This window comes from Triturus cristatus, chromosome 7 (genome assembly GCF_964204655.1).
Source record: "Triturus cristatus chromosome 7, aTriCri1.1, whole genome shotgun sequence".
Classification (NCBI taxonomy): Eukaryota; Metazoa; Chordata; class Amphibia; order Caudata; family Salamandridae; genus Triturus; species Triturus cristatus.
Window position 1 is genome coordinate 1,612,207,122 of NC_140590.1, and position 27,141 is coordinate 1,612,234,262.

The 27,141-nt window shown below is 43.1% G+C and overlaps 1 protein-coding gene across 1 annotated transcript in view; it reads right to left on the reverse strand.

The window, feature by feature from the left end:
* Window positions 1-27,141, reverse strand: part of KIF3B (kinesin family member 3B) — a 112,891-nt gene that overhangs the window by 71,182 nt on the left and 14,568 nt on the right. The window contains exon 2 of the mRNA XM_085619494.1: window positions 22,943-24,415. Within this exon, the coding sequence (XP_085475620.1) occupies window positions 22,943-24,346 (1,404 nt within the window). The 5' untranslated portion in view covers window positions 24,347-24,415. The remainder of the gene's footprint in view (window positions 1-22,942; window positions 24,416-27,141) is intronic.

Here is a 27,141-nt window from a genome sequence, read left to right on the forward strand (position 1 = left end):
TGTTAGCGCCGGGACACTTCCGAGTAGCTGTGCGCTGAATAAATTAAAATAACATAACCTCCCAATCAGATTGCAATTGCCACAGGGTGACCAATACCACCCCAGACTTGTGCCAGTTGATGCGGATAACTAAGTGTGTCCTGAAGATCTCTAGAACTCGAGGTATAGATTTCCAGGGGTCGGCCAGGTAGAGCAGTATATCATCTGCGTAAAGGGAGATCATATCTCCAGTTTGGGTCCCATCAAAAGCCCCTCATCTGAGCATCTATCCTCACCCAGAATGCCAATGGCTTCAGCACAAACTGCTGGTTCACCCTACCCCAAATGTAGCATGCTGTTATCCTGCCCTCTGGCCACAGGGTTTGTAAATAGTATCCATAACCAGAGAATTATTCTGCAAGATTGTGACTAGATATGCCCAGTCCATTGAATCAAAGGCTTATTCAGCATCTAGGGACAGGATGACCACCGCCTCTTGCATTAAGAGGTGTCTAGTTAAGCAGCTGAAAAGTAGTCATAGATTGTGGCGTGTCGACTTTAGGGCCATAAGAAAACAAGTTATTTACTTGTAACTGTAGTTCTCCAGTATTGGAAGCTTTCATAGATTCACATGCCTGAATCATTCCCCGTCGTCGAGACGGGAGTTTCCAGTATATATAAAAAAGCAATGCTTAGATGGATAGCAAACTGAAAAGAGGCCTAGGCCCATTTCCCTTTTGCAACCCATAACTTTCGTTATGTAAAAGAGACCAAATTTGTCCCTGACCAATCAGAGCCTCTCACCCTCTAGAACATTCCTGAGAGAACCTTTTGTCCCTCAGATTTTCCTGCACTTGTGTCGTAGACACCGTTTGTGCTAAATCCGAGGTGAGCCTCTCAGGGGAGGAGGGTGGGTCGCATGTGAATCTATGAAAGCTTCCAATACTGGAGAACTACAGTTAGAAAACAAGTTTCTTACCTGTAACTGTAGTTCTCCAGTATTGGAAGCTTTCATAGATTCACAAGCCTGAATCAGAATAGCGAGCAGTAAATCATGGGATATATATATATATATTATCTACTGGCGGTCGCCAGTAGATAGTTATAGTTAGGACCGTGTTTCCATAGGAAATCCGCAACATTCTATTTGGAATAACTTTGGCGCCGGTTGACGAATCCTCGCGATTTTTTCAAAACTAATGGGGCGCTACGCTCCGCTCCTACCCTGAAAGTCTCGGGGGGATTCGTCAAGCGGGGGCTGAGAAAAAGGGGGGTCCCAAAACGCGTTTTCCCCATGCATTTTCCCATAGGACCTTTAGTCCGAGCTACAGCCCGAACGGCTGAACAGAATTACTTGAAATTGGGCAGAGAGGTAGTCCTCAGGTCAGGGATGTGCCTTTTGCAGGTCTGGTGTAAATCTGTTCAGTAGGTCCTGAGAAAATAGCATTTAAATCAATATATATATCTATAGGCGCGCTCCGTGCGCTTACGGTAAGCTTACCGTACGCGTACGGTGCCGTGCGCGAGCTCAATTCTGATTGGTGGTTACATGACTGTAAACATTCGAATCGGTCGAAATCAGAAAGTATCGGCCGCCATTTTCTGTCTCTCGCACTGAAAAACAAAGGTTGATAACATGAAAAGGGGGCAACAAAGAGAGTTGCAGACCCCCTAGCGTTCGTCAGGGGGTTCACGAAGGACCAAAAAGTATGAAAAATAAATTTAATAATAATTTTTTTTTTTTTTAAATCGCGGAGTGCGCGTACGGTAAGCTTACCGTACGCGTACGGTAAAAAAAAAAAAAAAAAAAAAAAAAGAACAATCACATTTAATATATAAATCTAAGGACCCCCCCAAGGGAGAAAAAAACAATTGATATTTTGTCAAAAATGGCGAGGTGTGCACGGTACGAAATGCGGGCAAAAATTAAAAAATTCATAACTTAGCATTTAAAAAAACGTACAAATTCACTGAAAAAACCATAGGTTTCACACACGTTATAGTTAGGAATTAGCATTTAAAAAACCTTGCAAATTCACTTAAAAAACCATAGGTTTCACACAAGTTATAGTTAGCTGTACATTTCACTCGTAAAAAACCAATGAAATTCCACGTTATAGTTAGATCAGGTAACTATAACTTGCGCGACCGCAATGCACAATGTGTCATTTCAGATGTCATCATTGATGTCATGAGTGATGTCACTGACCAGGTCATAAGTGATGTAATATGCGACGTCATCAGCAGTTTATTGTGGGCGCGCAAGTTATAGTTACCTGATCTAACTATAACGTGGAATTTCATTGGTTTTTTACGAGTGAAATGTACAGCTAACTATAACTTGTGTGAAACCTATGGTTTTTTAAGTGAATTTGCAAGGTTTTTTAAATGCTAATTCCTAACTATAACGTGTGTGAAACCTATGGTTTTTTCAGTGAATATATATATATATATATATATATATATATATATATATATATATATATATATATATTGTATATATATTTATATATTCACTGAAAAAACCGTAGGTTTCATGTACATTATAGTTAGGAATTGGCATTCAAAAAACCTTAGAAGTTCACTGAAAAAACCATAGGTTTTAGGGGCGTTATAGTTCGCTGGACATTTCCCTCGTACAAACGTACAAAACCCTAGAAATTCCCCCGTTATAGTTAGTTCAGCTAACTATAACTCGCGTCCCCGCAATGCACTGCTGATGACGTCACATATTACATCACTCATGAAATGGTCAGTGACATCACTGATGACATCACTGATGACATCTCAAATTACATTACTGATGACATCACTGATGACATCATCCAGTGAGTCTGTGTTTCTGTAAAGTTTTAATATGTTTAATATATATAGGGAAAGGCCTGTTGAAGAATGAGTGAGTGTACAAGTGTGTGAATGGATGATTTTCTAGGTGCGTGACTAACTCTATAAGTGAGTCATTAAATGTATCTTACTGCAGACTAGTGACTAAACTGTGTGAATGTCTGTATCTGTCTGTCTGTTGGTGTATAAGTGGCTGCATGGTTTTGTGAATAGCTATACGAGTGTCTATATGGGTTATTGATTGGTTGTCTGAGTATCTGTATGGGTGCCTGAGTGTTTGTGTGGGTAGGGTCTGTGTGACTCTGTGAATAGATGTGTGAGTGGGTGATTCTATGGGTGCATGGTTTTAAGATTGCATCTGTGATGGACTGTATAGTTGGGTCAGTGTATGTATGGGTGTGTTAGTGATTGAATTTATATCTCAGTTGTACATGCGTCAGTAACTACATATGTGAAATGCAGTGTATATGAATGTAAGAGTATATAACTGGCTATATTTGAGAGTTTGTGATTGTGAGAGTGGCTGTATGGATGAGTGTGTGCTTGTATCAGTAATTGTATGAGAGTGTAAGAATGTGGTAGTATTTTTATGAGTAAGTGAACTTGTGTGTGTATAACTGTATAGGTGAGTAAATTGGAGTGTGATTAATTATTTGCATGACTGACTAGGTGTGTGAGTAAGTCTATGGATGATTGGTGGTGTCTGAGTGTCTATATAGATGTATCATTGCATATGATAGTCCTGTACTGAGTGACTATAATTATGTGTGACTGTACAGGTGAGTGAGTGGAGGTGTGTGTAGACCTAAGAGTCAATGAGTGGGTATGTAGTTATTGGTATTGGAGTATCTATGGTTTTGAGAATGGCCGTCTGAAATTTTGAGTCGGTGCATCAAAGGTTATATTAGGGTGTGAGAAGATGCACTAATTTATCACATGGATGACGTCATCAGTGATGTCATTTGAGATGTCATCAGTGATGTCACTGACCATGTCATGAGTGATGTAATATGTGACGTCATCAGCAGTGCATTGCGGGGGCGCGAGTTATAGCTAGCTGAACTAACTATAACGGGGGAATTTCTAGGGTTTTGTAAGAGGGAAATGTCCAGCTAACTATAACGCCCCTGAAACCTAAGGTTTTTTCAGTGAATTTCTAAGGTTTTTTAAATGCCAATTCCTAACTATAACGTGCATGAAACCTATGGTTTTTTCAGTGAATATATATCTCCATATCCAAGAAAGAAGTGACTCAAACAGATAAATTCACCAAAGAACAAAAATATATTTCCACTACAACGTTTCAGCTTCCGCCTTCCTCAGGTAGTACAAGATAGTTTGCTCTGTGGCTGCACAGATGACAGCTGACTTTTCAAAAAGCATCATGAGTGAAGATTCCATTTGGAATGTGGAATCAATGCAGTCCTGAGAGCTCTTGAGATATGCAATAATCAGGTTGTGTTGTCAGTAATGTTCGGTCCATCTGGACGCAGTGATTTTAAACGGTACATCTAGAAGTTTTCCTGGAGTCCAGTAATTCTTCCTTTAAAACATGTTCCACGGGGAAAATCTTCAAAATCGGATAGTGAATGATCCACAAGGTTAAAATGATTGGCTACAGGTTGGTCAATATTCTTATTAATTATTGCCGATTTGTGGTTCCTGAATTGTGTACGGAGGTCATTCACTGTTTGGCCTACATATTGTTTTTTTACAGCTTTGCCGTGGGCACTGAATCACATAAATAATGCATGTTGAGCCACACGCAAGATGCTGACTTATTGCATAGGTCCTTCTCGTAACAGAACTAGTTACAGATGATGTTTGTAAAAGATATTCATACGTGATGCAGCTTTTAGAGTCACAGCAATGAACCCCTGCATTTGTTACAGCTTGCTTGAGTTCAGCTCTCACAATAAGAGGTCGTAAATTTGGAGCTCTGCGGTAAGCAATGACTGGCGGTTTTGTAAAAACCTTTTGCAATTTTTCACAAGTGGACAGTAAGGGAAATGTTTTTTGCATTATATTTCTGTAGTTGGGAGCGTATGGAGGATAGTCAACTACAAATGGAGTTCTGTCACTTTTGTTTCTGCCGTTGGTATTCCAAATAAGTGCTTCTCTGGGTAACTGCAAAGACTTGTCAATTTGTTGCTGTATGATATGTAGAGGATAGCCTCGCCTTTTAAATAATGTGGCAAGCTCCTGTAGATGGTCTTTACAGGTTTCCTCATTGCTGCAGATGCGTCTTATTCTGAGTGCTTGGCTGTAGATGATGCTCAGTTTAGTGTGGTGTGGTGACATGAAGTCCAGTTTAGACACAAATGAGCATCTGTATGCTTGTGGTACAGATCAGTTATTTTGTGTTCATGAACGGTGAGTAGCACATCCAGAAAAGGGAGCGGAGGCATCTGTTTAGTATTGCTGCTGGTAAATTTGATGGTATTATGGATATTGTTGATATAAGCTGTAAATTGTTCCAATGTTCTACTTCCTGCATTTCATATTATAAATAGGTCATCAATGTATCTTAGCCATACCAGTGGTTTGATGCTAGAAGTAGCAAGTATACAGTTCTCTAGATTTTCCATGAAGATATTTGCATAGGATGGAGCCATCCGAGTGCCCATGGAAGTCCCTTGTATCTGCAGATAGTGTTTACCATTGAATGTAAAATTGTTGAATTTAAGGATAACTCTTGCAAAGTTGGTAAGCACATTTAAGGCCGATATATATATATATATATATATATATATATATAGATATAGATATAGATATAGATATAGATATATTGAATTTTTCCAAACTTCCATATAATACAATACATAACAATAAAATGTGCATATGTAACCAATAAAGGAAGGAGGGATGGTAAAGAAGGCTCACAGTTACTGGAAAAGGTTTCTCAGTACTGCTTGTCCCACTGCCACATCCTTCTCTGCAGCTGCATCGAGGCAGTAATGTCTGGTGAAGGTGTGCATACTCTTCCAGTTAGCAGCTCTGCAGATATCCTGGATGGGTACTCCCGCAAACAAAGCAGTGGAGGTGGACACTGCTCTTGTAGAATGAGCACGAACCTGTGCATTCAACAGCTTCCCCGCCGCCTGATGACAATATTGTATTGCACTTGAAATCCATCGGGCATTTCCCCTCTTTGATAAAGGAAAACCCCTTCTGGGTGCACTATAAGAAACAAACAGTTGAGAAGACTAGCGGAAAGGCCTTATCTTTTGCAAGTAGAACTTCAGACAGTGCTGAACATCTAGTGAGTGAAGAGCTTTCTCCCCTGCCGTTGATGGTTGAGGGAAAAATCTCTTAACTATCAGCGGTTCATTCAGATGAAAGTTTGCTGGCACTTTTGGAATGAATTTAGGATTTGTCCCGAGAACAATCCTGTCCTCCATAAACTATAAGAACGGTTCTTGTATAGTGAGAGCCTGTATCTCCCCGACCTTTCTGGCTGAAGTGAGAGCTATGAGAAGACCTACCTTCCAGGATAGAAATTTTAGGTCCGCCCTGTGAATTGGTTTGAAGGGCTAATTCATCAATTGAGATAGAACTGCCAGAGAGGTGGAGGAGGTTTTATGGGAGGAAAAGTTTGAAATAACCCTTTCATGAACTGTTTGATGATTCTTTCGGACCACAACGATGGTCCTGAGGAAGTTCTTCTATATCGAGATATAGCAGCGAGATACACTATAATAGAAGCATGGGCTAAACCAGATTTTGCCAACCTTAGAATATAAGGGATAATTTCATGAGCTGCTGAGTTGAAAGGATGAATCTTACACACTTGGCACCACAAACAGAACCTCTTCCATTTCATCTTATATGTCCTGTTTTTACTTTCCGCTCTGGCATTTGATAATATATTTCTGCATTCTGATGAAATAGCTAGGTGTTGAAATTCAAAGTGTTCAGGAGCCAGGCCACTAAGCGTAGCGATTTCGGATCTGGATGAAGCACTTGTCCATGGGACATCGTCAAGAGTGATGGTATTGGTTGCAGACAAATCGGCTGAACCTCCAACAGTAGGAGCAACTCCGTGAACCAGTGTTGTCTGGGCCACCACTGAGCTATCAATATTATTTTGCACGGTTCCTTCTTTACCTTTGTAAGTACGCGTGGCAGGAGGGGAATCGGAGGAAAGGCGTAGGTAAAGACGCCTGACCATGTCATCAAAAACGCATTCCCCCCAAGATCCCCGTTGGCAACGCCGACTTGTGAAGAACCAGCATTTTTTGTTCTGAGCGGTTGTAAATAGGTCCACTGCTGGTACTCCCCACTTGACAAAAATGCTTTGCAAGATATCCTGGTTGATCTCCCACTCGTGGCAGGTTGACTTTAGTCTGCTCAGAGTGTCCGCCTTGATATTCGGATCCCCTGGAAGATGTTTCGTTTTTAGAGACACTCCGTATTGAACAGCCCATTCCCATATTTTTTGTGCTTCCTGCGACAGGGAGAGTGCTCTTGTACCCCCCTGTTTTTTGAGATAATGCGTCGCTGTTGTGTTGTCTGTCCTGATCAGTACAACTGATCCTTGCAACCTTGGCAGGAAAGCTAGCAATGCCAAGCCCACGGCTCTGAGCTCTAGCAAGTTGATGTGAAGTTGTTGTTCTTGCAACTTCCACCGACCGCTGACCTGAAGGTCGTGAAGGAATGCTCCCCACCCCTCCAGGGATGCATCGGTGGAAATCACCATTGGAGCCGGTACGGTAAGGAAGGAAAGACCCACTGAAATATTTCTTTTTTGGGTCCACCACACTACTGCCTGAACAATGGCCGGTGCGATCTTCACCATGTCTTCGAAGGATCCCTCTGCTTGATGCCATTGCTGATCCAGTTGTTCCTGTAAAGGGCGCATTTTCAAATCGGCAAAAAGGAACGAGAGGAATGCAAGAGGACATTGTTCCCAGGAGTGAATTGTAACGGCGTACTGAGATATACTTTTTTCTTGCAAACACCTGGGAAAGAGATATTAGCCCGCTTCGTTGGAGAAGTGAACAGTAGCGGAGGTGCTGTTTTCCACTGCGGGGTCAAACGCTGAAGGCTGCAATTGACCGCAAACATCTTTGGGGGCATTCAGGCAAAGACGCACGGGACTCCCAGGACCAGGAGTCCGTGCACCAGCGCACCTGTGCTGAGACCCGCCCCATCCCCACTGGCCTATAAGAACAGCCTCCGGTCTACGCAGCGCGGAACGCAGCGCGGGACGGAGCTGGACAAAGGGCGGACAAAGGGCGGACAGTCTGTGACAGTCCGGGACAGGACGCGACAGGGCTGGGGCTTAGACTCTGATCCCCACATGTTGTTGGACTTTGTGCCCCGTATACAGTGAGGTCCTATTATTTTAACTTTGTGTATATATATAGTGTTTATTTAAAACCCTGTGCCAATAGCTGGCGGTTTGTCAATTGTGTTTAATTCGGAAAAGCTTTAATCGGTTCTTTTACTGATCATTGTTCATTGTTAACTATGTCAAAGCAAAAGGCCCCTCCAATGCCTCACACCTTGGATAACTACTTATTGAAGTTTGTGAGCAAAATTAATAGTCAGAGGCGAGAGTCGTTAGGGCTAAGTAGTTCCTCCCCTCCACCTATTATGCAACCCCCATCTGTTTCATTGGTATTGGACGACAGTAGTAGTGTCTATAATAATCTTGATGTTTCTGTTAGGGAAATGCCTGAGCAGAATACCTCCACCCTAGTTGACCTAGATGATTCTACAGAACCCACAGTGCAGCACCTACCGAGCCCTGTGCCTAGAGTGGTCAGAGCATGCAGGAAAGCTCAGACCAAACGCGGGGGTTTACGTCCTGTAAGAAAAAGAGCAGTTAGCCCCCTTAAGAACCTAGATAAGGACGAGGATATTACGGCAAGTAATGATGCTGTTAAATTGGATGCTGAACAAATTAAAAACTTAGTAAGAACTATTGATTTAAAGATTAAGGGTATTATTAAACCTCTTATGGCAAAAATCGATCAGCTAACTGCAGAGGTTAATAGATTAGGTGGTCTACTTAAAAAGTCTGTGGAGGAAGTGGGTAGCGTACCAGCTCCATTAACAAGTAATTGTGATACTCAGGTTGCCCCATCTGGGGGAGGTATAGGTATTAGTGGGAATGTTGTACAGAATCCCCCGTCTGCCCAGTTCCAAGCCCGTAATGATTGTCAGGCTGTAGCAACACCCGATAGAAGTGAGGGCTGGACTGAGGTAAGGCGAAGGTGCGCCACTAATTTACCCCCTGATTGCGCACCATATGTGGTAGTTTTAACTAATGTCCCCCCTGCCGAGAATGGGAATTACCAGGAAACACACGAGTCTTTAAAAAATAAAACGGTTTCATGGTTGCATAGACATTGTGGATTCCCAACTGTATTCTCTGACCAAGTTTTGACTACTAAAAGGGTTAATTGGATAGGGAGCTCTAAGAAAAGTTTTAGGGGAGACGGTGTTATTATAAACTTTAAACATCCTCAACATGCTGCCACTGTATTACTGAGAGCTGCCTCACTACCGATTACTGATAATAATGTGTGTGCCCGCTCGCTTGCTTTCTTCTATAGTCACCTTAATATTGCCCCTTGTGAGAGTAGAAGAAGTAGATTTTGTCCAGCTACACATAGGCCATACCCTGACATTTTAATGCAAAATAGATTCCAGACTTTAAATTCTCTGGATGCAAATGATTGACTTAATCAGGCAGGACAGTGTCTTCCCCAGGAGACTATTAGCCCTTATGTGGTTGCCTGTAAAGATAATATTGTGGCTCAAGAGATCACCATTATAACAGATACTAAATCGGTGGCGGATGTAAGGGCACTGTCCGAATGTGGGGACACATGTAATTTAAATCAGAATGAGAATGGGGGAAGAAATAACGGCCTGATGCACGATAGCGATCGTGTAAGGGGTAAAGGCATTACAATCGTTTGTTGGAATGTGGCAGGGTTGAAATCGAAGGAGAGGGACCCGGTTAACGTTTATGAATGCCCATGATATCCTATGTCTCCAGGAAACATGGTGTAAAGATGAAGTTAATTATGAGGGATTCGTCTCCTATAATTTACCGGCATTGGGAGGAGGTATAGGTAGAGCTAAAGGGGGCCTCCTTACTCTTGTAACGATTTGTCGCCCCATTGTGGTTAAAAAGTATATACCTGTAGGTGATCTTGTGCAGATCCTTTGGCTTGTCGAGGACAAAGACCATAATATACTATTGATTAACTATTACAACAATATTTTTGATGGTACCCGGGTCAAAGTAGTAACTGACTTAGCCGGTGCTATTGAAAACTTATGTTTGGAAGAGAATGTTGGATTTGACTTTATTTGGGTAGGGGATTTTAATACTACATTGTGCGAATTGTCTACACAAAAGGTCTGTGGGGTTACTAATAATGCTGGCTGGGATGTTCTGCATTTCGGGCATAGCAGTTATGGGGAAGCATTGCACAAGCTCATGGGCTGTTATGACCTGGAAATAGTGGAGTGTTGTAAAGATGTTAATGGTTTATCCATTCCCACCTTTAAAAATTGGCATACCAGCTCTGTCATTGACCATGTGATCATATCTTCTAACATTATCTCTTACTGTGACCCACCCAGAATTGAAGTAACTACATTAAGTGACCATAACCGCATCATTCTGGACACCTCTCTTTGGGTATGTAGTTCGATGGATGTAGGAATTACAATTACTAATGTAGAACCACACAGGATTAATGGTGTAAGGCTAAGATGGACAGGTGAAAGGGCTGATGAATTAATTAGCTCCATAATTAAGGAGAGCCTGCTGGACATAGTTTCTATTTTAGAAAATAGTTCCGATTCTGAGAAGGTTTTATATTGTTTTAATAAAATTAATAAAGCTATTGATGCCAAGTTCACTGGGCGTAATAGCGGGCAACGTAGGAATGGACCGGGTTGGTTCAATCACCATTGTACTTCCACATTAACTGCCCTCAAGCTGGCATTAGCAGTGAAGCCCAGGGACAAAAAGTTGATAATTAAACTGAGAATGGAATATAAATGTGTGCTCAAACAGAGGAAGCGTGAACTACAGCAACAGGCTTGGGACTCCCTTAACCAAGCAGAAGAGTTATCGAATTGCACCTTATTTTGGGCCACGGTTAATTCGTCCTAAGGGATGAAAAAATACCCGAGCTGACTTCTAATGTATCAAGTGAGGGATGGATTGCCCATTTCTCTAGCATTTTTGACTCTAACAGTGTCACTGATGCCAGCCCTAATAAGTGGGCTGTTTTGCCCCTGGACATTTCTGTGAGTGAGGTTGAACATGGCATACGTGTTAGTAAAGGAGGGAAGCCCAGGGCCCTGATGGGGTACCTATAGATGTTTACAAGGCTGCACCAGATGTTTGGGGTCCTCTTTTGGTTACTGTTTTTAATACAGCTGTGTGTGCAGAGGCCCCTGTAACCTGGGGCGAATCGATTATTGTGCCAATTTATAAAAAGGGAAGCAGGTCTGACGCTAAGAATTATCGCCCGATCTCTCTCCTTGACTCATCAGTCAAGGTCATGAGCAGAGTCATGCTCGTGAGATTAGAGGAATGGGTTGAGCAGGATGGCATACGGGCCGAGAGCCTGTATGGATTTAGGAAGGGCCGGGGTACGCTCGACCAGTGCATCAATCTTGATTTACTGATCGGGAAATATACTGAAGCCAAACCATGCACCTTGCATCTCTGCTTTGCAGACCGGAGCAGTGCTTTCGACATGGTAGATCATTCTATTCTGTGGCCAACCTTGCTAAAGCTAGGAGCACCAGAAGGCATAATTTTCTTTCTCGCTAGGCTATATGAGAAATTGAAAACCAGTGTACGCTTTGGAACTAGAGGAGAATGTACCCCAAAATTTTGTGTTAAACGAGGAATTAGGCTGGGGTGTGTTTTAGCTCCCCTCCTATTTATTTTATTTATTAATGGAATTGATGCTATTTAAAAAAAAGTTAATGCTGATGCCCCCCAGATCAATGGTGTTCCGGTGCCGGTGTTATTATACGCCGATGACGCTGTTTTACTTTCTAGAACCCCTATTGGACTACAGCGGCTAATGGATAGTTTTTCCTCCTTTATCAAAGATAGAAAATTAGTAATTAATAAGGGGAAAACGTACACTATGACTTGTGGGGCTAAAGCTAAAATGTTAAATGCCTTTTTTATAGATAGTGAAAACGTGCAACAGGTGGACAAATTTTGTTACCTAGGTATTACCTTCTCTAACGACAGGAAGTGGAATAATGAATTTAATAATATCCGGAACAAAATTGTAAAGAATGCCCACGGTATATACAGATTTGCTGCAAAGGTTGGGGACCGCCGTACCAGGGATATGCTCAAGATTTACCAAGCTAGATGTGTGACTATAGCACTGTATGGGGCAGGACTATGGGGCTATAGCTGTGTTCACAACTTACAGTTAGAGGAAAATATGTTTTTAAAAAAACTCCTGTTTTTGCCCGCCTCTGCTTCAACTGAACTAAGCCACCGAGAACTAGCTATCAATTACCTAACTGATCTGTTATCGCTTAGGCCACTGATGATTTGGCGGTCTTTTTGGCTTGGCGACGAGAAGTTATTTAATAGATCTATTGTTGAGGATTGTTTACGTTTGGACAAATATCGAGATATTCCCTGGGTTAAATATGTGGTCTGTTTTTCAGACATTTTTAACTTGAATATTTTAAATGATCCCAGCGCAGCATCAAAGATCTCCAAATCGGAAATGAAAAGTATATTTCTGACATACGTGGAAAGGAAGCGAGCAATCGCAACCGGATCATTGTCCACTGTCATTTTTTATAATAGATATAATTTAGCGGAGGGTTTTCCATCTTACCCAACTATGGTGACTAGGCATTCACACAAATTCGTGCTAACCAGACTAAGATTTGGGATGGCACATTGTTTAGTAGCCCATCCAAATATTAAGAAATATCCGATTGGGCCATGTAGGTGTGATGATGTATCCACACAGAGCACTGTGCACTTTCTGCTGTTTTGCAAACTGTATACGAGCTTTCGTATAGCATTTTTGAAACCCCTGTTTGTTAAATACGGAGTATATACAGTTAAACATGCTATGGCTTTAATTTTTAACTTGCAATCGGCAGATACTTGTTTTTATACTGCTACATTTTTAAATCAGTGCATCAACTCCAGGAAAAGTATGAGTTTTAATGAATTTTGACTATCAATTCCATATGTTTATGTAAATGATATGAATTGACTCATGAATTATTGATTGTAATTATTAGTTGTAAATTTTTTTGCTGTAATGTCCTTTAAAATGTATTGTTGTTTTTTATGTTTGTGCTTTTATGGTCATTTATATGTGCCGAATAAAGCTTAAAGAAGAAGAAGAGATATTAGCCCCAGTTGCCTCTATGGAGGGAAATGCCTTGTTTACTGTGGTGACCAGAATCGCTCCCAAGAACGTGATGCTCCTTGAAGGCTGAAGGGATGATTTCTCCGCATTCAGAGTCAGACCCAATTTTGCAAACAATTGTACGTACGCATGCCGCTGTGGACGCTTGAGCTGATGTTAGTGATGGCGCTTTGACTAACCAGTCGTCCAGGTAAGGAAACACCTGGTGTTTTTGTTTCCTTAGGAAAGCTGCCACTGGCGCCAGACATTTTGTAAAAATTCTCGGGCTGATTTTAGGCCAAACGGCAGTACCTTGAACTGGTAATGGTCTCCAGCTACTGCAAACCGAAGATACTGCCTGTGGGAAGGATGAATGGGGATGTGAAAATATGCATCCTGTAGGTCTAGGGTGGCCATATGATCCCCTGGGTTTAAGAGCAGCAGAATGTCTTGGAGAGAAACCATCCGGAAAGATTGCTTCTTGAGATAAGTATTCAGACATCTCAGGTCTAGAATAGGACGCCATTGGAGAAGATTTTTCCGGACTAGGAAAAAAACAGGAATAAAACCCCCTTCCTTTCTGGGAGATCGGTACCGGTTCTATTGCTCCCTTTCAGAGCATTGTCCGAATCTCTCGACGCATCTGAAGTAGATGTTTGACCTCTTGACGTGTCGGTGGAGTACAAGGGGGGCAACTGAAGGAACTCTAGAGTATGTCCGAATTGTATTATATTGAGGACCCACCTGTCCGTTGTTATTTTTTGCCAATGATGGAGATGGGAAGAAATTCTTCCAGCCAGGGGAACTTGTGGAGGGAAAGAAATACATGTAGCCGGATCCTGAAGGTTGTCATTGTCTTCTGGCACTGTCCTTTCCTTGACGACCTCCTCTTCCTCTAGGAGCAGATTTTGTATAGCCCCCTGCCTGTCATTGACCATACTATTGACGATATGGAATAAGAGGGGTATCTGCCCTGCTGGTAACCTCCTCTATACGATGCTTGGCCTCTACCTCGGGCCCCCCGAAAGGGCACTTTGCGGTACTGTATTGTTCCTAGGGTCTTTGCGGTGTCTGTATCCTTCTTGATACTTTGAAGTGCCTCATCCACCCGTTTTTCAAACAAATCCTCCCCATCGAAGGGAAGATCTAGAATTTTATTTTGGACCTCTGGTCTAAAAGCCGTAGCTCTCAACTATCCCTGAAGACGTAGTACAGCCGCTCCCCCAAGCGATCTGAAGGCCGTGGTTGCGATAGCCATCGCGCAGTCAATGACTTCAGCCAAAGCTCTTTCTCCCTCTTGAAGGATCTTTTTTACCTCCTGCCTACTATCCTACGGGAAGATGGTCTATGTAAGGTGTCAGGTCACAACACATCTGCCTATCGTACCTGTCCAGAATGGCAAGGGCATTGGCAGCTTTAACTAGAAGAGCAGACATGGATGAAAATCTTTTTCCTGCATTATCTAAACGCCTACCCTCTCTGTCAGGAGGCGCCAATATAGGGAGCTGAGGGATTTTTAGATTTCTGCTGTGCCGCTTGGGATATAACCAAATCTGGCTTGGGATGTCCAAGTAAACAAGCGGGAGTGTCTAAAGGAGCTTTATATTTATTCTCTAATCTGGCGAGCACAGGTGTGACTGTCGCCGGTGTCTTGATGACTTTTAAGCCCTCTTGCCACACATGGCTAACAATCGGGATAGCCCGAACTGACTTGCGGTATGGTTCTGTAAAATCGTACAAGAAAAAACTCCATTTGTGTCGTCGACATCGGAAACTGAAACCTCTTTGCAGCCCTCTCCATCAGATAAAGGAAACCGTCGATGTCCTCCGGCGGAGAATCAATAGGCACTGGTGAGGGAGATGAAGGCGATGGAATCCGATAACCATCCTACTCTTTGTTAGGGTCTGTTATCTCTCCCTCCTCTTGGTCATCATCGTCAGTGGTGACAGGATCCTGTTGGTGTGCTGGTTGAGGAGACCTAGGTGCAGGGTCTGACAGTAACTCCCTACTTCTAATCGGAGTAGCAGGAGTGGAGCGTGGATAAGAAGCAGGTTTTTCCTGGGAGGCTGGAGTTGGTGGAAACCTCTTTCTATAATCCGCCAGCATAAACTGCAGATCCATCATCATGGAAGATGGCATGCCAACCATCTCTTCCTGGTAGCCCTGGCAATAATGTTGTTGTGGAGGATATTGATACTCCCCGTATCCCTCCTCAAAGTCATCCTCTTGACATTAAACATGTAATTGCGAGGGGCTACTTACGTATCCAAAGGGTCCCTCATCTTACTCTTCTTCAGAATCCTGCTCTTCCAGCAGGTGTGATGGCACCAGAGGAGTAATTTTGCTTGGGGAGGTGAACTCTGGTGTAATCCTCCTCTTCCTGACAATTTCCAACTTACCTGGTGTTTTTTCTCTTGTCGACGAGGTAATCGCCGAGATCGCCGACGACACCAACGTCGTCCATGCCGCCGTCAATACCAAGCGTACTGCTGTATCCACCGTCGACTATATAGTTACCTTCTTCGATGTTGCAGTCGACGATCCCGTCGTCGGCGGCGACCCGGTTGTCACTAACTTCACCTCAATCTTCGTCGTCAATGATGATTTCTTCGTCGACAATCCCGTCGACGATGCAGATGTCTTGGATTTTACCTCAGGAGGCAGAAGACGGCTTTCTGAAGGGCTCCTTGACCTGAGGGGGTGATTTTGATGGCTCAGAACTCGCCCTTTTCTGTAATTTTTCCCTTGAAGTATGTCCCTAGCTCTCCTTTTCTCTAGGTTGAGGAGATTATGAAGGACTGCGCCCAGAAGACCCTTGAGTGGTCTTTTTGAGGGCATTCTCAGGACGTTCCTCTGAGGAATGAGTATGAGGAGATTCTTTTGATATCTCCTAGATGTAGTGGAGGATGCCTCATCACTGTCACTGGACATAACCTCCTTTCGGGCCTTTAGCTTTTAAAGCCATATCAAAAGGCGCCCTTCACGATCCGTGTATACAATAAGGAGCTCTAGAGGGAAAATAGCCCAGGTCGCCCTCCACTCAAATAATCTAACACAACAAAGACCTGGGTATCAGAAGGTATTTTGAGCCATACAGGTTGGTTCCAACCTTGTGGGTCTTTGGTAACGCCCCGAGTCAGAAGATCTTTTGTGGGGTAGTTGCCAACTAGTTGGCTACCTTCACTTTCTTAAAAACCAGAAAAAGATGAATGGTTTTACTCTCAGCAGTCTCTCCGATGATCGTAAAGGTGTCTAAACTTAAATGTGGTACACCTAGGGTTTCTCAATACAGTAAACTCATGAGTAAACCGTGAAAAGAACACATAAATGTGAAAAAATGTGAAAGAGACGTGATGGCACCTCACGTGCGCAACCCCAATTGAGCTTGCTGGCTGGTACTCGTCAGCATTGCCCACTCTTCTCATCATCGGCAGCCATCACGCTCAAAAATAATAATAAAGAAGAAGTGTCCAGAAAGAAAAACAAATTGTGTGACTAAATAGTGAGCGTTAAAAAGTGAAATAGGTCCACCCACTACAGGTTCAAACTTTATTCCTCCTTAGGAGTGCACCTACTTCAATATTTAAAAAGGTTGCTAAAAATGCATACCCTCCTTAGATGCCAACATGTTTCATCGCCTAAATTCTTTCAGGCGATTTCGTCAGGGCAACGACAATTGCTTGGCACACGATAAGGACACTTCTTAAAATCACGTACGGAGACTGCCAAAAGTAAAAGACATACACACATAACACTTAACTATGGTGTTCAACCCTGCTTCTTAGAAACACCCGTGTTCTATCAGGTATGTCTCGTGAATGCATCATTCCCTTACCCTCGTGGAGCCTTGGCCTCGCGTACCAGCTCTATGAATGAGGTATCCAATAGGCTCCCTATGTGAGTCCTCGGGGTTCTGTGTGGCATTCCCCCGTAATGCCAACCTGTTAATAGTTTTCAACAATAATACAAAGTTATTTTATATTCCATTTCAACCTATTGTGTGGTCACCCTCGCCATACTAGTATCGCACTGTCTACAGCTTTTCAGAAAGGCTTTAAAAATCAAAGGGTGCTGCTATCCTATCCTATAGGTCGTACCATCCAAGAGCACTCAGGGATAATCTCCCGGTGGGTCAATTTCTTCGGTACCGTAGGAACTGTACCTCGACCACCACATTCTTGGACCAGTCCAAGGAACTCTGCGCCAAGCTTGAAATGAGACAATACCCACGGAAGACTATCAGACAAGCCAGAAAAAGGGCGATGAATACCCCTCGCAGTGTCTTGCTGCAGAAGAACGAAAAAAGTAAAGAAGATTGCCTTCCGGTAGTCATGACTTTCGACCCGTTGGCCACAAAGATCCGACAGTCTATCCGTAAACATTGGGGGATACTGTCCACTGAGGGCTTTAAGATGCCCCCACCCAGGTTTGCCTTTAAGAGATCTAGCAACCTGGGTGACAAATTGGTGCATTCACGGGTAAAAGTAGAACAGAGGTCAACCGAGTCAACGATTCCTCCTGGCCACCACCCATGTGGGTCGTGTTCAGTGTGTGTTCTCACGAAGAAAACCCAAAGTGTAGTTCTTAAATCAGGTAAAATCTGGTACTTAAAGTACTTTAGTAACTGTAACACAACCAATGTCGTTTATAGACTGACCTGCCAGTGTAACCTCCAATATATAGGACTAACTACCAGGAAGGTGAAAATCAGGATGCAAGAACACCTCAGCACCATTAGAGCAGGCAAACTAACGACAAAGCTGGTACAACACTGCCACCACGCTAAGCACTCTTTCACCTGGGTTGTCTTGGAGAGGATGATGGGCCCGTCTCAAAATGTGGAGGAAATCTTGGCTTCAAAGGAAGCGAGATGGATTTTCCAAGAGAAAACTGACCGGGAGGGATTGAACGACCAAATTGAATGGGGCAAGGCGAGATACTGAGTACTTTGAACACAGCTACATCTATATTAGAAGAGCTAGGCTCGCTCCCATCATTTCCCTCTTTTGTTTTCCCTCTAGGTGTTCTGTTAGAAGCATCCTGAGTGGGCCCCTGAACTCTGTGAAACTTCTTTTGGGGTCCGTGCAGCAACACCTTGCTGGACTAGGTCCTTGTCTGGACTTAATGTTAAACGTACCGTGTTACAACGCGTCGGGGGATCCCGCCAATTAGTAAACCGATGCGGCATCCACCACGGCGCTACTCACAAGAGGAAGGGAGATGGGGGCAAAATTCCCCCCCTTTTTTTCCCCTGTTTTTTCCCCTGTGTGTTTTTTTCCCCCCCTTGTCGAAACTCACTGATGTTTATATTAACATCATTAGTGGTGGGTTGGAGATAACACTAAGACACCACCCCTGTGTAATCTAAATTAAATACACATAATAACTCTGTAAACACATGCAAGTCCGGCCACTCCAAGATGGCGACTGCATTCACATCGTGAAGAGGAGGGTCCGAGCAGGGGATATGCCATCCAACCACTCCCACACCTAAATTCACTGAAGTCACAATATTGTGTATGGGGATTGGAGATTACACTAGGACACTACCCCTGAGCAGTCTGTGCTCAATTAAAGAAATTTGTTGTCACATGGTCGGATGTTAGTTACCCACCAGTGCCCCCAATCCATCATGGCGCTTGCTTTTACCTCGTTACGAGGAGGTTTATAGTGATTGAGGGTTCACACCACATTAACTCCTTCTAGGCCTGTATTGAGAAATCAGGGCGAGATTTTAATGGTAGTGAGAGACTGGGAGAGAGACACTAATTCCTAGGTCCGGGCTATCTAAGCGCTTACTTGGAGCTATAGAAACATTACCCCATTTAAAGATGGCGTTTAGCCTAGCGTCGCGCCGAACGGAATACGTAAGGGGCGTGAGCATAAATGGGCCGCAGGATCACAACACTTGTGACCGGCGGAGAGAAGGAGCTCCGTGAGGCTTTAGGTGGTAAGGAGGTGTGATGGAAGAGGGGAGGGCTGCAGTATGTTATATCGAAGTCAGTCTTTGAGGTCTAGAAACCACCCCTTGATTGCATGAAAAACTGGGCTCTGCTTTAGTTATAACACTACTGTTGTAGCGAGGACAAATTGGTTTGTGCCTTCCGTTAAGAGAGGATGTCTGAAACAGCGATGGTACATTAGCAGCACCCTTTGATTTTTAAAGCCTTTCTGAAAAGCTGTAGACAGTGCGATACTAGTATGGCGAGGGTGACCACACAATAGGTTGAAATGGAATATAAAATAACTTTGTATTATTGTTGAAAACTATTAACAGGTTGGCATTACGGGGGAATGCCACACAGAACCCCGAGGACTCACATAGGGAGCCTATTGGATACCTCATTCATAGAGCTGGTACGCGAGGCCAAGGCTCCACGAGGGTAAGGGAATGATGCATTCACGAGACATACCTGATAGAACACGGGTGTTTCTAAGAAGCAGGGTTGAACACCATAGTTAAGTGTTATGTGTGTATGTCTTTTACTTTTGGCAGTCTCCGTACGTGATTTTAAGAAGTGTCCTTATCGTGTGCCAAGCAATTGTCGTTGCCCTGACGAAATCGCCTGAAAGAATTTAGGCGATGAAACATGTTGGCATCTAAGGAGGGTATGCATTTTTAGCAACCTTTTTAAATATTGAAGTAGGTGCACTCCTAAGGAGGAATAAAGTTTGAACCTGTAGTGGGTGGACCTATTTCACTTTTTAACGCTCACTATTTAGTCACACAATTTGTTTTTCTTTCTGGACACTTCTTCTTTATTATTATTATTTTTGAGCGTGATGGCTGCCGATGATGAGAAGAGTGGGCAATGCTGACGAGTACCAGCCAGCAAGCTCAATTGGGGTTGCGCACGTGAGGTGCCATCACGTCTCTTTCACATTTTTTCACATTTATGTGTTCTTTTCACGGTTTACTCATGAGTTTACTGTATTGAGAAACCCTAGGTGTACCACATTTAAGTTTAGACACCTTTACGATCATCGGAGAGACTGCTGAGAGTAAAACCATTCATCTTTTTCTGGTTTTTAAGAAAGTGAAGGTAGCCAACTAGTTGGCAACTACCCCACAAAAGATCTTCTGACTCGGGGCGTTACCAAAGACCCACAAGGTTGGAACCAACCTGTATGGCTCAAAATACCTTCCGATACCCAGGTCTTTGTTGTGTTAGAGTGTTAGCCCTTAACGATCCCTCAGGGTTTTACTAGAAAAGGTACAACATACCTTACAGTCTTTAGCTTGAAGATCCTGATAAAGACAGTAAATACAATCAGCATGAGGGTCATCTGTGTAGAGCCTCTTCTTGGAACAGGTGGCACAGGCTCTGAATAAACATTTTTTCTCCTTTCCAGACATTCTCAGAAGAAGGCAACCAAGACGAGTATATATTTAAGTGAAATTATAAGAACAAAGTTCTCAAATCAAGCTGAAAAATGTATAATTTGAGCAGAGCTCAAAGGAGACTCCCTAGCACAACGTGCGGTAGAAAATCTGAGGGGCAAAAGGTTCTCTCAGGAGTGTTCTAGAGGGTGAGAGGCTCTGATTGGTCAGGGACAAATTTGGTCTGTTTTACATAACGAAAGTTATGGGTTGCAAAAGGGAAATGGGCCTAGGCCTCTTTTCAGTTTGCTATCCAACTTAGCATTGCTTTTTTATAAACCAGAGACTCCAGTCTCGACGACAGGGAATGATTCAGGCATGTGAATCTATGAAAGCTCCAATACTGGAGTAAAACCCATTTATCAATGACTTGTAGAAGACAGTTTGCAAGGATCTTTACCAAATCTTAATCAATATGTTGAGCAACTTAATGGGTCTCTATAAGGAACACTGCTTTGCAGGCTTACACTGTTTATGCAAGAGCACCATGATCGCAGATCGTAAATCCCACAGAAGTGCGATTTTTACTGAATGGCAATCAAAGATTTTATTTTGACTTCCCTGCAACACTGGAGGGCTCATTTTGGCTTTGGTAGGCTTTGAACAGTTGCAAAATGGGTTTAAACAAACAGCAGTCTGGATCTTATCCTTTTAAGACTCATCCATTACGGTCTATGTTGTTGATCCTTCCACAACGCCTACTGGATCCACCCACTCCCAATCCTGATGGGACCTTCTGATCATGTTAGACCATTCCACCGTTCACCATGCTCTCTCCCACTATGATCCATTGTGATACATCACAATAGCGCACCCCATTCCACAGTGGCCCCCACAAACAGTTTTATTGAACCTCTAGTATTCCAGCAGCCCATTGTGTATCCTTTCCCACTCCACCCTCTCTTTTTCCACATGGGCTATCCTTTATGACCCATCACAAATGATTTCACACAGCCCTTTTCTGTCACCCGTCCCCCTTCCATTTTCCCCCTCTGAAAACCATCCTGTCAGGCTTCCCACAACCTAACCTGTTGCGCGTCCTCCCAATTTCCAATTTTGATGGACCATCTCATGTCCTATCCTTCATTAATCATCTTTTTATGCCCCTTGAGGACTCCCCTGTAACTTTGGGATATATCATCAACATAAACCAAAAGTGGCACTCCATTCCTTTTATTGCACCCAAACATCCTGATTAAGTGCCTTTCGTTTTTGTCCACATCAATGTACACTATACTATTCCCACTAATGCTTGCACTTCAACAACAAAATTAGAAGTTCATGAAAAAAATACCATGCAAAACAGTATTTTAGCACAGTAAATTATGTAACACCACAACCTCGACCTGGTAAGATGCAAAGCTTAATAAACATACTTGTAGAATGAATGTAGATCCATTTACACTTTTATAAATTCTGCTTCTTTTTAGCGAATGTCAGTTTTTGATTATTCAAAAATCCAGTCTTAAGTAGAACAGGTGTAGCTATTTATTTATTTACTGTGTATATAAAATCAGGTGAAGTGAGACAGACCCCCCTCCCCTCAGATCTCCACTGAGTTATTCCAAGTTTACGAATCCCTTCACCATACATACAGTGAAGAGTCGCCATATTAAGAAGTAAACATTTTGCTTGTGCATAATTGTATTCCCATTAAACAGCCCACCCCTTTATGTTTTTATTTCCAAAATTATATTGAAATCATATGGCATGAATGTCTAAAATTATTCCCTAGTACCAGAAAACATGCTTACAGAAAGGAGCTGTATGCCTATATCCGGAGTTAATTCTTATGTCCAAGGAGCAAAGGTGTATAATAAAAGAAAGCAACACAACTTCGCCAAATAAAAATGTGGGAGTTGCACCATATGATACAAGACGCCTTTTAGTGGAACAATTGGAATACTGGGCCTTGAACGCCAAACTGAAACCTCCAGACTTACAATTCCACCTAGACACACTTCCATCCATGCAAATATGCAAACTTTATGTTGCAACTAATGCTGGGGAAGATAGAATGCTCTGCATGCAACCAATCTTGTGAGGTATATTTGCTTCGGACAAGAAAAGTGAAAGCACAACTCCCAGAGGGCAAATTCTTAGGGCAAAAAAAAGAGATTACCTGAAGGTATCACACATTAGAAAGAAGTACTAGCAATTAGTACATGATGGTGCAATTCAATTCGAGTGATACAACAGCGCATACCAAATTTCAAAGCACTGTTCTATGTTATTTCCCCACAGCTTTGCAAAATTTGAAAAGGATATGTTTATGGTAGGGAAATATCACAACTAACAGCACATCTATTTGACTAATCCCCGCCCAATGCTCGATTACCTTTTATTACCCACCTTGACTTTGGCACCCAGCATTTCAGTGGCTTCCTTCTCTCGCTTTAGATCATTCATTTTCTTCTCCTTCTCCTTAAGCAGTTTCATCTTCTCCTCTGCCACCAAGCTGTGATCCTCGACAATTGCTTTCTTTTCCTTCTCCAGGCGCTCCTGTTGCTCCCTCCAGTAGTCCTCTTTATCATCTACTCCATCCTCACCATCATCCTCCCCATCATCCTCATCATCTTCTCCATCGCCTCCCTCATCTCCCCCTCTTCTCCTGCCCCTTCGCCTAAGTTTGCCCACTGTACGCTTCTCTAGCTGGGCTTTCAGCCGAGCAATTTCTTCCTGGAATTCCCGAAGCAGGGCATCCTTGGGATCTTCATTTACTCTAGGCTTGTTTTTGATGTTTTTGGCACGGTTGGCATAGCGAAGGGTGGTTAGAGTTTCTTCCACATTGTATGATGCAGGGCCAATATTCGCCACCATCACAGTTTTAGCATTGCCACCCAAAGAGTCCTGCAGCAGTCTTGTAAGTTTTGAGTCTCGATAGGGAATATGAGTACTTTTACCATCCACCAATGCAGAGATAACATTCCCCAAGGCAGAAAGAGAGAGGTTAATCTTAGTAGCTTCTTTAAGCCTTTCCCCCTGAGCACCTGTCTTGGACTGGCGCTCACTTCCAGCAAGATCAACTAGGTTTAACTTCCCCACACGGATGTGATTCTCTCCATCGAGACCCACCTCACTGCACTCTACCGTGATCATGAAAATGGCATGGGAGCGAGAGCTATGCTCATTCATATTAGTGGCTCCAACTGAACGGTTCTGGTTTCCTACGTTCATTACATGCTCAATCTCTTTCACACTTTTAGTTACAAATGAGGACAGATCTTTCACATAGACCCCCGTGTCGGGTCGCTCTTTCAGCTCCAGACGCTTGCTCTGATCCTTTGACAATAGGTCCCGTATTTCTTCCTGGTAAATTTCTAAATAAGATGCCCTGACGAGGTACTGCTGATTCTGAGACCGTGAGATGTGAGTGAATATGTGTTCAAAGGAGTTGGGTATGACCCCTCTTTTCTCAGGGTCATTACGCACCCCTTCCATGGTGAATGTCTTACCTGTTCCAGTCTGCCCATATGCAAAGATAGTGCCGTTAAAGCCTTGCAGGACAGAGTCCACCAGTGGCCTGAAAGTTTCATCATAGAGTTCAACTTGCTTTGAGTTGCAATCATAGACTGCGTCGAAGGTGAATGTCTTGGGTTGCTCATTCGTGGCACCTCTAGAGTTCTTCACTGCCACCTGGCCAAACTTGACGTTCACCTCTACGACCTTTTCATACCCGCCAGTCAATTCCTTGCTATTCATAGGACGACACCTTACAACCACTCGGACAGTTTCTAAACTCTTTAACTTGGACATGATGCTGTGGGGGGAGGGGGGACAGTGCAGGCTTCACTGATATGCAACAGGCCAGTACAGCAAGAGGTCCTAGAAAACAAATGGAAATCGGTTTGAGGTCAGCTTGACGCATAACAGACTAAGTGCATACAGACATTTTATCAACTGAACAAAAAATATACCATAAGGAAACACTTAAATCTAGGGCTCGTCTTCTTACTTACTGAGAAGACACGTGATGTTTTGTGGCTCGGGTGTATTTCTCACTCAAATCAGATTAGTTAGATACATGGTTAGCAGCAAGATGCCAAGCTAGGCCAAAGCCTTTTAAACAAATGTTAGGCAGTAAATACTGTAATTTCCAGCTCTCCCATGAACGCCTTTAGAGGCCACTGAACGTCCATTTTCAGCGCCTATTGTAGAATATGAAAAATACATGATGTGGATTGGTATTTAAACAAGATATCGGAGAAAAAATATTGTGTGGACAAAATATTGTGTGTAAAATATACAGTTGATATGTACATTGATAGCAAGGTGCTGATTGAATTAATCTATGTAAAACTCCAACTGAGAGTACATAGTGACAAATCAATCGGCTAGTAAAACTGTTGACGTTTTGACCCCGTAATAAAAAATTTGTCAGGGTCATCATCAGGGCAAACAAGACAATTGAAGCAACCTGCAAAAAAGAAACAAGGCAAGCTAAATCAGTATATACCCGGTTGTTACTACGCCTATGCACATCTTCCTCCCTGATGTCACTATCCACTTTCACTACATCTGATTTGGAGCACCTGCTATTTGCTTTATCATCTGATATGGTGAATTTAATTATCTGTTTACATTTATACGGTTTGAACTTAAATGTGATCCCTAACTTACCCCCACAGGGTAAAATTGTTTTGTTTTGCATTCACGGACCCAGGTTCCCAGGGCTGCCCCTTTATTTTTTGTCACCGCCACATAACCGCACCTGCAGAATTCCGTCTGCATATTGTGAAGACCTTAAACTTTTTGCTTTTTCTCCATCTAGATTAACTGAATTTGGATCCCTTTAAAACTTCATCTGAAATGGATGAGTGCTAAGGAAAATACAAACTTTCCCTTTCATGTATTTGCCTTGCTTGTAAAATGAGTAAGCCGTAACACAGATTAGAAACACTGGGGTATAAACTAGAACCCCATTTTTATTTAAAGGACATGTTGTAAACCGTACTGGCAAAGTTAATAGGTCTCGTCTTTGAGACCTATTGGCTTTGGCACTGGGTTTAGCCGAACAAGAGAGAAAACAAACATTTGCAATGCAGTAGGTCTCGCATTAGTGAGAGACAGAGCTATTAGCGTTCTAATTGATAATGTTTTTTACGTATGTGTTTTGTTTTAGTTTAGTAGATGAATGTGAAGTGGAATTATGTGGGTTGTATTGGAATTGTTAGTTGTGCAATTGTGTGTAGTGTATTTGTGTTGTGGAATTATGTGGCATGGTGAATAGATTATTTATTTATTTGGAGATCTTGTATAGCGCGCAGATACCCCAACGGGGTGTCCCCGGCGCTTGTGTGAAGGCAGAGGGAGTGCCAGAGCTGAGAAGGTATTAACAGAAGAGAAAGGTTTTCAAAGCTCTCCGGAAGGGAAGTTCCTCCCGAATGGTCCTAATGGACAAGGGTAAGTTGTTCCAGTGGGAGGAAGCACAGACTTGGAATGTTTTCCCCCCAGATCGAGCTTTTTTGACTCTAGGGGTAGAAAGAAGATGTTTAGAGCTTGAGCGAAGAAGTCGGATGTTGCTGTAAGGGCGAAGGCAAGAGGATAGATGAGCGGAACCTTTACCATTAATCGCGCGATGAGCGAGAGTAAGAGCCTTGAATTCCGCCAGTTTATGAACTGGGAGCCAATGCAGCCTGAGTCGATGGGGTGTGATATGTTCACGAAGTGGAAGACCACAGACCAGGCGGACAGCGGCATTTTGGACTGTTTGAAGACAACGCTGAAGGCCCCAAGATAGACCTAAATACAATCCGTTAGCATAATCAAGATGGGAAGTGATTAAAGCTTGCACAATCGTTTTCCTAGTTTGGCTAGGGAGGAAATTGATACATTTTTCATCATCCTCATCTTAGAAAAACAGGCGGCAGATACCGACTGGATTTGCTTCTGAAAAGAGAGGTTGCTATCCCAGATTACTCCTAGATTTTTGACTGAGTCTTTAGGCAAGGGGAGGGAGCTCAGATCAAGAGGCCACCACAGGTTAGGGTCCAACGGCGAAAGCTGATGGAAAAATATAACCTCGGTTTTGCCAGCATTAAGCCGGAGGGAGTTATTATCCATCCAGCTGGCGATGTTCCGGAGGCAGGTTTTCAACGGGTCAAAGGTAGACTGGGAGGGGGAATCAAATGAAAACAGAAGCTGTATATCATCCGCATAAGAAGTGGCCTGGATTCCAGATTGAGAAATTATCTCGGCCAGCGGGGAAAAATACACATTAAACAAGAGGGCTCAGTGAAGAACCCTGAGGGACGTCCCATCTGAGGAGACGACTGTCTGAGGTAAAAGGGGGAGTGAATACAGCCGGTGTCCGGTTGGACAAAAAGGAGGCAAACCATTCCAAGGCCTTGCCCTGGATGCCTTTTGCCTGCAGACGGTCGAGGAGGACGGGATGGGAGACGGTGTCGAATGCTGCCGACAAGTCAAGCAGCACCAACACCGCTCTAGAACCCTCATCTAGCTTCCATCTGATGGCGTCAGCCATCTCTATAAGGGCAGATTCGGTACTATGACCCGACCTGAAGCCATGCTCCACCTCAGGTATTTGCTTT